At 46.4% G+C, this 16027-nt stretch overlaps 1 protein-coding gene across 1 annotated transcript; it reads right to left on the bottom strand.

Moving 5' to 3' along the window:
- Positions 1-358: 358 nt before the first annotated feature.
- Positions 359-6880, bottom strand: LOC138775821 (protein mono-ADP-ribosyltransferase PARP14-like; the record flags this gene model as incomplete). The annotated part of the gene is made up of 2 exons (XM_069956039.1): positions 6654-6880; positions 359-504 (listed from the first exon to the last, which is right to left on the bottom strand). Coding segments are annotated over exons 1-2 (336 nt in total), but the record flags the coding sequence as incomplete, so codon positions are not given.
- Positions 6881-16027: the final 9147 nt, after the last annotated feature.

Here is a 16027-nt window from a genome sequence, read left to right as displayed (position 1 = left end):
TCTGTATACTGTACTATGCACATATCACTACATACTCTGTATACTGTACTGTGCACATACCCTAGCCCACATTTATTAGTAATATCATATTTTGAACATGCAAAATCAGGTCGTTATTGAGAAATTCATCTAATTTAGCAAATTTATATTCCTGATTAAATCTGGTGTGTTTGGAGGTGTCTGACCATTTCCACTCCTCTTTAGTGCTGTTAGGGGCCGCCGGGTTTGATCGTGCCTCCACCTGTTTTCTCATTAACTAATGACATATATGAACCTGTACAGTTTTGCTTCCACATCCAGACATTCACTAACAATACAATGTGCTATTATGTGGTGTATTATGGCAGGTATAGCTTACAGTCACAGCCGCAGAGCTGTCCGCTGCAGTCGGGGTCACCTCTGATGGTGTATTTGGGCCTCTGGTAACTGGACGTTCATCTGTAACACTTTCCCATTCGGTAACTTCAGCTCGTGCGGGCTTTTTCTGGAGAACTTTATTTCGAACTGGGACAAGAAAATGTGTTATTAAGGTATTATGAGATGACAGGAGACAACTCACCTGAAAGCCTTATATAAACCAGTGGTCAGGATGGATTTTCATGTTTACTAGTTTATCCTCTTAACGATATATGATATAATTGTACACCAATATGCCGTTAAGGGGGCAAAGAGTGTCACAAATGGCCGCTGTCCTGTGATGTTCACGCAGCCAGTACTGCAGCACCCGCTGGATGAACATCACTGCATGTTAATTGGAATGCAGACACTTTTGGGTGTATACTATATTACATTCGGGGTGCCCACACCCCAATTAACCATAGCAGACTATGTAAAGTACGTCCGTAAGCCGTACATACATTGTGTGCACTGCTTATTTTGTGCGGCCGCTATTCACTTAAAAAAATACATTGTGTGAACAGGGCCTAAAAGTTTAAATCACCCCCTTTCCCCACTTTATAAATAAAAATATTTGTTATCACTGCATCTGGAATCTCCTGAACTATTAAATTATGACATTCCTAAAACGATGTAATCTTAAAACCCTGCCAAAGTACAAAATTACTGGTCACATGTTTGGTTACATCACATCCTGAAAAATTTAAATAGAAATTTATCAAAAATTTGCATGTACACCATCATCAAGCTACTGATAGAAAGTACAGACCATGGCACATAAAATGACAAAAAATAAAAGGAAGGTAATAGAACAATCTTAAACACATTTAGTTTTTTTTTTTTTTAAAGGTTTTAACTTTTTAAAAGCAGTAAAATAAAATTAAAGTTATAGAAATCTTATTGTTGTAGATTGTACTGAATATAGATTGTATAGATAACATGTCAGTTTTACCACAGGGCGAACGGCATAAATAATTGTTTTATGGAAAAAATGAAGCTTAATCATTGTAAAGTACAATTGGTGTCTTAAAAAATAAGAAGCCCAAGCACTATGGCCTTTTACACACAAGGAGGAAAAAACTAAGTACAAAAATGAAAATTGGCCCGGTCACTAATTATAATTAGTTGTCATCATAGCCAAGGATAGGAGGAGCTCTATACAAAATGAAGGATTGCGGATCCTCAGTAGGGTCATTGGCAGGGCCAGGTGTGCAACCTGTGCAAACCGCCATTGGCGTCTTGCGCTGTTTAATCATTCTTGTGACCACAGGCAGCATTACGCCTGCAGGTCTGCTCTGTCCAGTCTGTACCAAGCCGCATGTATGTATGTATGTCGCGCCAGAGGACCAAGATACTTTCAATGCCGGGAGTCTCTGTGATCAGTCTGCCTGTAACCGGAAGCTAGAAGATAACAGGCCAGACTCGCTGGGAGAAGGGAGGGAGCGAATGAGAGGTGAGTAGGTGTTTTGGGGTTTTTTAACTCTTACTTTGGGGGCTGCACAGGGGCCTATACTCTATAGAGGGCAGCAGAGACACCAATCCTATATACAGGCAGGGCCATATTTACTACTAGGAAACCCATGACCTGGTGCCTAGGGCAGCACCTTGCAGGGTGCCAGCACCAGGGAGCAGAGGGAAGGAAACAACTGTGTTTTATTTTTCAGTCTCCCATCTCCCGTTCAGACTTGCCAGTAAATCTGGTATCTTTTCAAGGGGAGGGGGAGGGCGGTATGGTGGTGTTATCCAGTCACAGTATGGTGGTATTGGTCAGGTCTGGTGTGGCGGTGTTATCCAGTCACAGTATGGTGGTATTGGTCAGGTCTGGTGTGGCGGTGTTATCCAGTCACAGTATGGTGGTATTGGTCAGGTCTGGTGTGGCGGTGTTATCCAGTCACAGTATGGTGGTATTGGTCAGGTCTGGTATGGTGGTGTTATCCAGTCACACTATGGTGGTATTGGTCAGGTCTGGTATGGCGATGTTATCCAGTCACGCTATGGTGGTATTGGTCAGGTCTGGTGTGGCGGTGGTAAATGTGATGCCTGGAGCTATTACCTACCAATCTACTAATCCTGTGGTGAGAAACCTAACTACAGGACCTAACTACGATATGTGCTGGAGCAAGGAGCCGAAAATGTTTCTCTGGCAGATTCTGGAGGGAAGATTCATGGTCAGGAGAAGAGTAAAAGATGGCCCAGGGAGAAAAAGGAAAAGTGAATGACTCTACAGAAGATGCCCCCTGTGAGTAACTGGATGAAACTGCACTCTCTTACAGGGTCTGTAGTGGTAGTGATAGTGGTCATGGTATGGTGGTATTATGTAGAAGGTATCATTGGTAATTGCTGTCTGTTTTGTTCAATAGCAGTATGGAGGCAATAAATAATCACTGGATGGTGATAATACAGCAACAATTTTATAAGATAACTATGTATGTATCAGGGCACTTTGAGACTTAGAGTGCGTCTTTAAAGGGCTTTCTGTGAGGAAGTGGTGCATTCTGGTCTCATTTCCTGCTGATTCTGAGATTCTGACAGCACTGCGCCATTGGGGATGGGAGCGGCGTCGATAACAAATTCCACACAGGGCACTATCAACCCTAGGCTGGCCCTGGTCATTGTTACAATTACAGGGGTTTTCCCATATCAAAACATAGCTTCCTGGTCCCCCCTCTGCCCTGTTTGCAGCTGCTAGAGATGGTTTTAATGCTAAAAAACAGCCAAGTTCGCTTTCTTCCCAGCTTATCGCACTCCCATTATTGTCGCTGCAAAGGGTGTAGCCCCACAAGCTATGCATTTTACATAAAAAAGATAACCCCAGGTGCTGCACCATTTACGCAACTCCCGTTAATGTCAATGGGAGTTTAGAAACTTGTGTGAGACAGCTGACTTGGTTGTATTCATCTACCCAATCCTCTCTGCTAACAGGGCCAGAGGGGGCCAGGAAGCCATGTTTTTCATACATGGAAAAACCCTCAGCAATGCTTTAGGGTAGCTTCACACGTACTGACTCGCAGTCGCTAGGTCCTGGCAGATCGCTTTCACTACATACACACAGCGGTCTGAACAAACCGCTGCGTGTATGTAATTCTGCCGGCCGCTTAACCCCTTCAGCTGCCGCTCTGTATACATTACCTGTCCTCGCTGCACAGGGTCCCGGCGTACTGCTCTCCCCGCCCGTCCATCAGTTGTGTTGCCCTGCCGCAGCCACCTGATTGGCCGTACCCCGTGCAGTACGCCGGGACCCCGTGCAGCGAGGACAGGTAATGTATACAGAGCGGGAGCGGGAGCCGGGCGGCAGCTGAAGGGGTTAAGTGGCCGGCAGAATTACATACACGCAGAGGTCGTTCAGACCGCTGTGTGTATGTAGTGAAAGTGATCTGCTAGGACCTAGCCGACTCGCAGCGTTATTAACGGTACGAGTCGGTACGTGAGAAGCTACCCTTAAAGTAAATGCACCACCAGGCCCGGGCTGAAGCACTGAAGGCGGGCCAACCCCCCCGCCCCTCTATGATACGGCTCCATTGATTCTAATAGAGCCTCCAGTGCTTCAGCCCGGGCCTGATGGTGCATTCACTTTAATACCAGTGTGAACTTCCGCTTTAAATGTCATTGGCACCGGCACTCTGTGGCCCATTGTCAGAGCCAGAGAACCAAGCAAAATCCACCAGGGTAGAAATTCTGCGATGGTTGAAAGCCGTGAGGAAGATCCTGAATTGTGGAAAGAACCAAAAACTGCTAGAAAACATCTATAACAAAATGTTCCACAGTCACACAGGGGTAGCGTACATGCGTGTGTAAAATCTCATTAAAAAACTACACTACCCAATATAATTCTAGAATGGAAATATCAAAGTGAAAAAAAAAGAAGATCCTCAACTCTATCACATACACAGTGAGCGGGACTTTTCATTGTCTAGTGGTGATGCCGGGTTACCGCAGCTCAGCTCCTATTACTACAAGTCACACCCATAGATTTGGTATATAAGACTGACAGAGACAGACATAGGGGGACAAATGCAGCAACATGGTAAAGGTCCTTTTACAACAGGCCGAAGAGTGCACAATAACGTTTGTAATAGCCACACAAGAGATGCAATCTACAATTATAAAAAGCACAGCTACTTACCTGCAAAAAGAGTGCCGCCCCTGTCCTCAGGTTGTGTGCGGTATTACATATCAGCTCCATTGACTTCAATAGTCATGAGCTGCAATATCACACACAACCTGAGGACAGGAGAGGCGCTGTTTTTAGAAGAAAGGGGCCGACATGTTTTTCTAAGCCTGGATAGCCCCTTTAACACCAACAACATAACACCAACAGCAATTTGATGTGAATAGGGTTACAAGAGACAGATACACAGAGGCCACTAGACAGAACGACGCTGACAGCTGCACGATACTTAGTAATTACTACAACCTTCACAAAGAAAGCAACAAATCTCCATTTTGATAAGATGTCACAGTGAGTCTGACTGCTGGACAAAGACTAAAGGTAGAATAACCCATATTATACAGGTGCACCCCTCCCCATTTCTCAGTACTTGCTTCATCTGTTACGTTAATCAGGAAGTACCCAACCCCCATCCCTCAGCACTCACTCGCCTCATCTCTGAAGTGTATGAGGGTGTACCCAGCACCCCCCCATCCCCCAGCACTCACCCGCCTCATCTCTGAAGTGTATGAGGATATACCCTGCACTCCCCCCCATCCCCCAGCACTCACCCGCCTCATCTCTGAAGTGTATGAGGATGTACCCAGCACTCCCCCCCATCCCCCAGCACTCACCCGCCTCATCTGTGAAGTATATGAGGATGTACCCAGCATCCCCCCAGCACTCACCCGCCTCATCTCTGAAGTGTATGAGGATGTACCCAGCCCCCTCCCCCAGCACTCACCCTAATATCTGAAGTGTATGAGGATGTACCCAGCACATCCCCCCCCATCCCCCAGCACTCACCCGCCTCATCTCTGAAGTGTATGAGGATATACCCAGCCCCCTCCCCCAGCACTCACCCGCCTCATCTCTGAAGTGTATGAGGATATACCCAGCCCCCTCCCCCAGCACTCACCCTAATATCTGAAGTGTATGAGGATGTACCCAGCACCCCCCCCATCCCCCAGCACTCACCCGCCTCATCTCTGAAGTGTATGAGGATATACCCAGCACCCCCCCATCCCCCAGCACTCACCCCTCCTCTCTCTGAAGTGTATGAGGATGTACCCAGCCCCCTCCCCCAGCACTCACCCTAATATCTGAAGTGTATGAGGATGTACCCAGACACCCCCCCCATCCCCCAGCACTCACCCCCTCATCTCTGAAGTGTATGAGGATGTACCCAGCATCCCCCCAGCACTCACCTGCCTCATCTCTGAAGTGTATGAGGATATACCCAGCACCCCCCCCCCATCCCCCAGCACTCACCCGCCTCATCTCTGAAGTGTATGAGGATGTACCCAGCCCCCTCCCCCAGCACTCACCCTAATATCTGAAGTGTATGAGGATGTACCCAGCACCCCCCCCATCCCCCAGCACTCACCCGCCTCATCTCTGAAGTGTATGAGGATGTACCCAGCCCCCTCCCCCAGCACTCACCCTAATATCTGAAGTGTATGAGGATGTACCCAGCACCCCCCCCATCCCCAGCACTCACCCGACCTCATCTCTGAAGTGTAATGAGGATATACCCAGCACCCCCCCCATCCCCCAGCACTCACCCGCCTCATCTCTGAAGTGTATGAGGATGTACCCAGCCCCCCTCCCCCAGCACTCACCCTAATATCTGAAGTGTATGAGGATGTACCCAGCACCCCCCCCCCATCCCCCAGCACTCACCCGCCTCATCTCTGAAGTGTATGAGGATATACCCAGCACCCCATCCCCCAGCACTCACCCGCCTCATCTCTGAAGTGTATGAGGATGTACCCAGCCCCTCCCCCAGCACTCACCCTAATATCTGAAGTGTATGAGGATGTACCCAGGCACCCCCCCCCATCCCCAGCACTCACCCGCCTCATCTCTGAAGTGTATGAGGATATACCCAGCATCCCCCCCCAGTCCTCAGCACTCACCTGCCTCATCTCTGAAGTGTATGAGGATGTACCCAGCATCCCCCCCCAGTCCTCAGCACTCACCTGCCTCATCTCTGAAGTGTATGAGGATGTACCCAGCACCCCCCCCCCCCCATCCCCAAGCACTCACCCTAATATCTGAAGTGTATGAGGATGTACCCAGCACCCCCCACCCATCCCCCAGCACTCACCCGCTTCATCTCTGAAGTGTATGAGGATATACCCCCGGCTGCAGTCCAGGTCCCGGATCTCACATTCTCCTCCATTAGATTTGTTCTTACTCTGGAAATGTACCAGGATTTTGTTCTTTATCTTTTTCAGGATGTCGGGGCCCTCATGCCACTGAAGGGCCACAGGGAACTGGTAGGAGCCGCCCGCCATGGCGAGGGTGCAGTGAGAATGACTGCTCAGAGATGGCTTTCTGGTTTTCACTTTCACATTTGATGATTTCCTATCAATGGGAGGAGTTCTTTTCTATAAGGTATCCACTAGCTCCAGTGTTCTGAGGAGGAAGCGAGTTTCTAGTAAAAGCACTTGGTTTCTTTGTTCACTCAGTGTAAGGGTATGTTCACACTGAGTAAAAGTGGCGGAATCCCGCCTGCCTATGTTAAGGATGTGATATTTTGTATATTTAGTAAAGCCATTACAATATGGCGCTGACTTTCTAAACAAGCAGAGATGTAACATTCCTTAAAGGGGTTATCCAGCGCCAGGGGCGTTGCTAGGGTCCTAAAACATCCGGGGGGCCCGGGCCCTCTGAGCGCCGTCGTAAGCGGTTAGCGAAGGAGCCCAGTGCAGAAGCTAGTAACCCCAGTGACCGCTCTATTAGCCCAGCTCTACTGCCGCCACTCATAATAACTGCGGCTAAGCAGACACAGGCAGCCACCCTCTCTGGGCTCCTGTCAGGGTCACTGGCATCGGTAGTGGTGCACTCCACAGCCCAGGCAGCTCCTTCACAGCTCCCCCTGTACACACAGCCTCTGGGAGGTCTGCCCTAACTACTATCCTCTAGGCCAGGGTTTCCCAACCTTTTCTATCTCAGGGAACTCCTACCAGATAATGTTCTACAAAATGCAAAAACCTCATTCAGTGACTCACAGGTAACGTCTTTGATCTGAGATGTTCTCTTTCCTTTTCCTTCATACGGCCTAGACCACCATGGTGATTTCTTCCAGCTGCAATTCATCTCCTCAGAACCTGCCAGACAAACATATTAGGCTCCGCACTTTTCCTTCAACTTCCTTCCCTTTTCCCACCTATAGGCTCCCATGTAGTAATTCCACTGCTTGGTATCAGTGAGTAGGTAGGTAAGTGTGTTGCCCCCTGTATGTAGGATCCCCTGCTGTGCTCCCATATAGTAATAATGTCTAGTGTTGTGCCCCATAGTAATAATGTCCCCTGCTGTGTTACCCCACATTGTAAAATGTCCTCTACTGTGGCACCCCTCATATAGTAATAATACCCCTGCTGTGCCCCATATAGTAATAATGCCCCTAGCTGTGCATCCCCATAGTAATAATGCCCCCTGCTTTACGGCATACAGTAATAATGCCTCCTGCTGTACCCCATATAGTAATAATGCCCCCAGCTGTGCATCTCCATTGTAATAATTCTCTCCCAGCTGTGCACTACTATAGAAAAAATGCCCCCTGCTGTGCCCCATATAGAAATAATGTCTCCTGCTGTGCCTCCATATAGTAATAATGCCCCCAGTGTGCCCTCCATACAGTAACATTGCCTTCTGCTGTGCCCCCATATGGTAATAATGCCCCCTGCTGTACCCCCATATAGTAATAATGACCCCAGTGTGCCCTCCATACAGTAACATTGCCTTCTGCTGTGCCCCCATATGGTAATAATGCCCCCTGCTGTACCCCCATATAGTTATAATGTCCCTTGCTGTGCCCGCATATAGTAATAATCTCCCCTGCTGTGTCCCCATATAGTAATAATGCCATCTCATGTGCCCCCTATATAGTAATAATGTGCCTGCTGTACCCTCCATATAGTAGTAATGTCCCTTGCTGTGCCCCCTATATAGTAATGATGTCCCCTATATAGTAATGCCCCTGAGCCATAGCAATACCCTACCTGAACCCACCCACCCACACACAATACCCTACCTGATCCCACACACACACACAATACCCTACCTGAACCCCCCCCCCCCCACACACACACACACGCACACACACACATATCTTATGCATTAAGGAACCAGCAGGCCAAGTGTGTCTTTTCGCCTCCCCCTCGTCTCCCCTCCTCAGGCCTCCACCTCGTCTCCCCTCCAGTCTCCCCCTGTCTCCCCTCCAGCCTCCTCCTCACCTCCACCTTGAGTTCGTCGCCGAAAGGATAGCAGTGGCAGCCTCACATACTGTCTACCCGACGTAGCGACGGGATCCTACAATCAAATTGTCGCACAGCGGGAGCGTGGAGCCGCAATCAATGCGTGCGCCACGGCCGGCCGCAGCGACTCCATGCTCCCACTGTGCGCTGATTGGAACGGAGGATCACGTCCGGGCGCTAGGTTGGGTGGGCGGTAGGTGAGGCGGGGGGGGGGGGGGCTGCCGCTGGGACCTGCGAGCCAGATGCGACCATCAAAAGAGCCGCATCTGGCTCGCAAGATGCCGGGGCATGAGCCCCAAATAAAACTGCCTAGCGACGCCACTGTCCAGCTCTACAAAAACATGGCCACTTTCCCCCTACTGTTGTCTTCAGTTTGGGTGGCATTTTGAAACTCAGTTCCATTGAAGTAAATGGAGCTTAATTGCAAACTGCACCTGAACTGGGGACAACAGTAGGGGGAAAAGTGGCCATGTTTTTGTAGCGCTGGATAATCCCTTTAACACTAGTGCTACGTAATTTACTCCTTTTGTACCTCGGCCAAGGAAGTACTGACACAAGCCTTAGTAGAAGAACACACGCCCCAGGGTATATATACTGGCTGCCATCTTTGTATAAAAATAGAATGTAATAAAACCACTAGGTGAATCAGAACTGCTGCTTGCAAACACATGGGCAAAGGAAAAACATATTGGGGGAGATTTATCAAACATGGTGTAAAGTGAGACTGGCTCAGTTGCCTCCGGCGACCAATCACATTCCACCTTTCATTCCTCACAGACTCTTTGGGAAAATGAAAGGTGGAATCTGATTGGTTGCTAGGGGCAACTGAGCCAGTTTCACTTTACACCATAAGGGTCCGTTTACACACACAGATTATCTGACAGATATCTGACAGGTTTTTGCAGCCAAAGCCAGGAATGGATTATAAACAGGGAACAGGTCATAAAGGAAAGACTTAGATTTCTCTTTTTTCAAATCCATTTCTGGTTTTGGCTGCAAAAATCGGGCAGATAAATCTCTCTGTGTAAATGCACCATTAATCTCGCCAATTATGTGGTAATGGCACACAAAGAGCCATAAGGCAGTGTAATGCTACGTTTACACGGAACGATTATCATTCAAATTTTCACATAAACGATGGTATTTGAGCGATAATCGCACCGTGTAAACACAGCAAATGATCAAACAATGAGCGAGAAATCGTCCATTTTTGATCTTTCAGCATGTTCTTAGATCGTCGTTCGCTGAAAATTCGCAGATCGCTTCGTGTAAACAGTCTTTCACCGATTTACCCTATGTAAAAGATGGGCTTAAGCGATCTTAATAACGATCGCAATAACGATTTTTCTTACGAATTTTCAAACGATTTTTCTAACGATTTATTCGTCTAAACTGACGATTGTTATAAAAAGCAAATCGTTGCTTCAAAATCATTAAACGATCGATTGGGCGAATTATCGATCCGTGTAAAGGAAGCATGATGGTAATAAAGTGCCAAATACCAATAACCAAATCATCTACATACTCAGTGGGACTCTAAACATTGTAATACAATACGTGTCAACAACATAAAAAGTGAACAACAATACTCCCTACTGGTAAAGCATTACCTAAGGTGCTGGTTCACATTATGCCCATGCGGTACGCCCCGACGCGCGTTTCGGCAGCCTGTCTTTCTCAACCCCTTCTTTACCCCTCAAAAAATGGCGTGTTGCCAAAAGCCACAGTCTGGTGCTCAGGGGGTTAACTTAACCCACTGGGGACTAGACTGTAGTCAATAGAGATGTGGGAGGGGACTAGGGGATGACAATGTAACCCCCTTTTGGCCAGACTTTGCTGTATTAGGGGGGGATATCTTCGGTCTTCTCCCAGTCTTCAGCCAATCAGCGGCTGAGTTGGGACCCTGCTGCAGCTACTTGTGCAGTGTCAGTTCAGGCAATCAGTGACTGCAGTGATGTCCCGCCTTAGCTGCTGATTGGCTGATGACAGATTTGAAGAGCCAGAGCTCGATACACTTCAAGCTCAGTGTGTCGGGCTCTAGTGAAGAGAGAAAACGTCAGAGGTGAGTATGGACGCTCGCCCCCCTGATCTCAGACTGTACTCATACCAGCAAGGAAGGGGGTTAAGTGTGGATGCAATGTTTCCTCACCTCACTTAATGCCCCTGTGTGCCAGACAGTAAACAGCATCTGGCAGATTCTGCATACTGTAAGGAGCAGAACACCTGTCAAAATGATGGGTGTTCTGTCTGTCTTTTTTTTTGTTGGTGAACAGCAGCCTGTGTGCTGGGTCTGGTGCCCGCTCCTGCAAAGAAGGTAGTCACTTAACCCCTTCCTTTCTGAAATACATGCATTCGGGTTGGCATTTGAACCCGAACATGAACATCAACTCAAAAAACGTCAAGAACACACAAAACGTTAATCACACATAAGGTAAAAATGCCAGAAAAAAAATTGCCCCCCCCCCCCCCCCCCCCCCCCAAAAAAAAATAAAATAAAATTGCAAACGCTTGGAAAAAATGGCATGTGCCGCAATTTCTGCCATTTTTATGATTTACTTGGAATCATGGCCGACCTTAACTGGCTAAAACCAATGCAGCTGTGCATGGCTGTGGCTTCCAGACTCTAAAGAGACTACAAAGGGTCAGGTGCGACTTTCTGACCTGTGGCCACTACTCAACACCGAGGGGACTGTCTGTTCAGGGGCCCACAGTCTTGCACCTTGATACAGGCTGGAGCATTGACGTCACACCTGTCAGTATCAGAATTCATGAGCAAGATGGACAGAGGCCTCATCAGGCTGTGTTTTTTTTTTAAATGTAATCTTTATTGACATTTTTTTTTTATAATAAACAAGACATACAGTAGTTCCAGAGAATGGCATCACATTAAGGCAAACTACACCAGCTCAGAACATGCTGCACTTCCCCAATATAAATGTAGAGCATTCCAAAATAAGAGAACATAACAGTGGGAAACAGTAAGTTAACTTAGTTCACCAGGAAAGGCTGGTGATACAATAAGGCAAGACGCCTTTACTCCAGAATAATGAGAAGACACAAAAAAGGGAAGAACAAGAGGGTAAGGTGGAGGGGAAAAGAAAAGACAGAGAGCATAAGAAACAGATCTGCGAGCCAGAGAGGAAACAACTCGTAATCAGTTAGGTAAACCAGTACGAGCACAGTAAGCCTCCCAGGGAGCCCAAACGGAGTCAAAGAGCGGCCTCTGATTGGTCAGGGACGCCGTCAGTCGCTCTAGACCCCTAATATCTCTAATCCTTGCAAGTAAATCATCAACGGATGGGGGGGAAGTTTGCTTCCATTTGCGGGGTATAAGTGACTTAGCGGCTGTCAATAGGTGTAGCATTAGTTTGGTGGATTTCTTACCCAGACTTTTTGGTGTAACATTAAATAGGAAAACTAAGGGATCTAAGCTAAGTTGAACATCCAGGACCGAAGAGAGCAACGTCGCAACATGGGACCAATACCCCCTAATGAGAGAGCATTCCCAGAAGAGATGGAGCAGAGAGCCCACCGAGCCATTGCATCTCCAGCACACCGAGGGGATGCTAGGATTTAGCTTGTGGAGCAATTCAGGAGTGTGATACCAACACATCATACATTTATAGTGGCATTCTTTGTAGTTGGTGCATATTGAGGAAGAGGGCAGCTCTGCTCCATATCACCTGCCACAGCTCAGGGGCAATTGTCCTAGCAAGTGAGGTCTCCCATCTATCCATGTATTTATGGCGGCATCAATGAGTCCCCCACAGGCGAGTTCAGAATTTGATAGATAGCCGAGATTAGGCCCCTAGTCGGGTCCACCCGCATTAATCAGCTAAATAGGCTAATCTAGCTGAACAAGTGGACCATATATGTCTAGTGAAGAGGATCGGGCCCAGCATGCAATGAAAATTTATGCAGCAATTAAGAATTTCATTGCCATCGAGCCATAATGGAAACTCCAACATGTATGAACATCCCCTGAAGAAGAGTGATGGACTGAAGCCTGAATGAGGGTTTCATTGATTAATGGGGGTCTGAGTCACCGCCACTTGAGGACTGTATTAGTTGTTGCACTCATTTTACATTTTGTTTAGTTTCCTTATTTTTTTTGGTGTGATATTTATGTCATTACATACAATTATGTCATTTGACTCACATTAAAAAATATTAACTACCAATTAAGCAGCTTAAGGTGGGTTCACACTATGGTTTTTTTTTTATCCGTTTTTGCAAAAAATGGATGAAAAACTGATGCATTTGTGTGCACCTGTGTGCATTTTGTATGTAAAAAAAAAAATGGTTGCATTTTGATCTTTTTGCAAAAACGGGAAAAAAACATAGTGTGAACCAGCCTAATTCCGTTTCCTAAGCTATGAGAGGATGCTTCCGCCCAGACACGTGCTAAATAGCCAATATTACATAAATATTAAAGAAAAACACGGGGCTGAGGCAGCACAATTTTGCCAACAAGGCATAGAGCCTGAGGACTGCGGCTCGCATGTCATCATTCACACAGAGCACTCATGATATTTACTGTAAGCTGCTGATTTCTCAGAAGTGGAGTACGTCAGGCAAAATGAAAGCAAAACTTTGAAAAGGGATTGTTTTTTTGTTTGTATGAGGCCAACGCCCTTTACTCAGTGATGGATTCCTGAGTGCAGGGGGAGGGGAGTGAAGAGGGGAGGATATCAGTCAGTAAATTTACAGACGTATTCCAATGCATATAAGGTTATGTGGCCCACTAAGGAATCGGGCGGATCACCCGCTGCGGATTCTGCAGCTTGCGCATGCTGATGGACTCGCGCATCTACGCTGGTCCCCATAAGGGCTTTCATTCTATGGTTTGCCAGGTGACGCCGTCTGGCGAAGAACGAGCGAGTTCCTACTTCGGGCGGACGGCGGAATCTGACAAACCATAGAATGAAGCCTATGGGACCAGCGTAGATGCACGAGTCCACAAGCTGTGGAATCCGTGGCGTGTGATCTGCCAGGATTCCGTAGTGTGCCGACTACCCGTATAAAGTAATGATTTACGGCAAAATTCCTAGTGGGGCAAAAAAAAAAAAGGAAATATGAATGATTGAGTAAAAAATGCAACGAAAAAAACTAAAAAAGAATATTATTATTTTCCTTTTTTCCCTTCAGGCTTGCAGATCACATGGGTACACAGGATTACCTGACTGCCATATTTATCCATTTTGGGACTTATTTATGTGCCCTCTTTCCAGCCCACAAACGCTTTTGCTAATGATTTCAGCGTTTCTGTTGTTTGCTTCCTGTTAAAGAAATGATGGCAAGATGAGATAAACATGTCCGCTTTCCTCCAGAGACAGCACCACTCTTATTCCTCAGTTGTGTTTGATATATGGCCCGATTCCACTTAAGTAAATGATGTAATACCACACACAACATGAGGACAGGGCTGGCGCTAATTCTGGAAGAAGCAGCTATACTTTTCTATCCTTGTTACGCCTTTAAACTGATTCACACCAATCAGGTCGCCCTATACTTCTAAGAAATCTACCAGCTATACTCTTATATGTATGCTTATCTATAGCTGGTCCTTGGCCAGTCTTCTTACTTAGTCGATATGTTGCTTCATTCTGCATAGCCATACTAACTCCCTTGTGTTTTTGGTGGGACACTAGATATGGCATTCTGAAGTTTGTATATACTGTATTGGGTTAATCCCCCAGTAGTCACCTTTCTGTATCTATTACCAGCTTTTGTTGTGTTTGTATCCTGGGTGGTTCAACTGTTAAAGGCTTAGGGCACATACACCTACGGATTCGGTGCGGAGATTCCTCCGAATCCCTCCTGCTATGTCTTTGAATGGAGGGCTCACGCGTCTCTGCTCTACGCTTAAAGAATTGACATGTTCTATGCGCCCGAATCTGTAGTGTGAATGGGCATTAAGGGTAAACTGCTTGTGCTATTGCCACCTTGTGACCAGTTGCTGAAGTGTGTCTACTTTTTTTTTTATTAAAAAAACATTAATGATGCTTTAACATGGAGTTCTTGATATAGCATAGGGAGAAACTGTGTTCATTAGATAGGGAAAGTCAGGGGTCCCGATTCTCATTGAGGCCTGGTACAAATTACCAAGGACAGAGATGTAAACAGATAAGATGTAACGCCAGCTTACCGCTTCAACTTCACAGAAGTGCTCGGGCTCCCAGTCCGATCATGTCAGTATGATGCAACAGAAGAAACTTAAGCCCAGAGGCAATTGAATTCACAACATTTGCATCTTTATTTTTCAGCATCAGCGTGCGCACACGGATATGACTACCCCAAACAACGTGTCGTACGCATTACACAACCTTAGTCAGGGCTACCCCACCCTTAGATATGGCCACATTAAATAGTCCAATTGCTTATGGAGGAATGTTAGCACTCCTCCCCAACAATTCAAGTAATGGGAATACTATTGAGCTTAGTTGACAACAATTTCCCTACAGTACACTACAGTGTTGCGGCGATTTAAAGAGTTTCCTCGCGGCTGCATGGCTATTGGACACATCTATTTGATGACAGGGAACCAATTCATTACATTCCTTCCCCGTCAGTAAATGTAGCCTAAATGGAGAGCACAAGGTGTAATGGTAGTATGACCATGAATAAGATCACAATGCAGTGACTCTTGTATATATCAGGTGCTTTTATTCTTGAAGAAGAAGCAACAAACATGTTTACTGGAAACCTTTTTGATATTCCACAAACTGTACCTGTTATATAAATGTCACTTTTCAGAAGTCAATAAATATCAATAGTACAAGTGATTTTAAGAAACCCTGTACTGTAAAGGTTTTTATTAAGCAAAAGTTCCTTCTGTACACAAAAAGCTGTTTTCCTACCCCCCTTCACTTTAGAAGAAGCCGGATTTCTGTGTCCATTATGGTCTATGGCCGCCCCAGTGCTTCTGCCTGGGCATGGTGGTACAGTCACTTAAGTCCTGTTGTCAATAGCCACTTTAAGTGCTAGTTGTACAAAAATGTTGTTATCTGCATAAGCAAGTGAAGTTATACTTCACTCTGTGTCATAAAAAAAGTTAGTCTTTGCACCTGCACGACTGGGAACAAAGCATTTCAAGGCTTACTGGATCAATATTTTAATGATGAAGAAATCCCGGCACTCCCAACTGTAATATTATAAGTGGAGAATCTTTATTGAGTGAAGCTGCAGCTTTCTTTATGACCTGTTCTCTGTTTGTAGT

Source organism: Dendropsophus ebraccatus, unplaced genomic scaffold, assembly GCF_027789765.1.
Source record: "Dendropsophus ebraccatus isolate aDenEbr1 unplaced genomic scaffold, aDenEbr1.pat pat_scaffold_2115_ctg1, whole genome shotgun sequence".
In the NCBI taxonomy this organism is placed as follows: Eukaryota; Metazoa; Chordata; class Amphibia; order Anura; family Hylidae; genus Dendropsophus; species Dendropsophus ebraccatus.
Note: the sequence above shows the minus strand (reverse complement) of the source record. Positions and strands in the feature narration are given on the sequence as shown.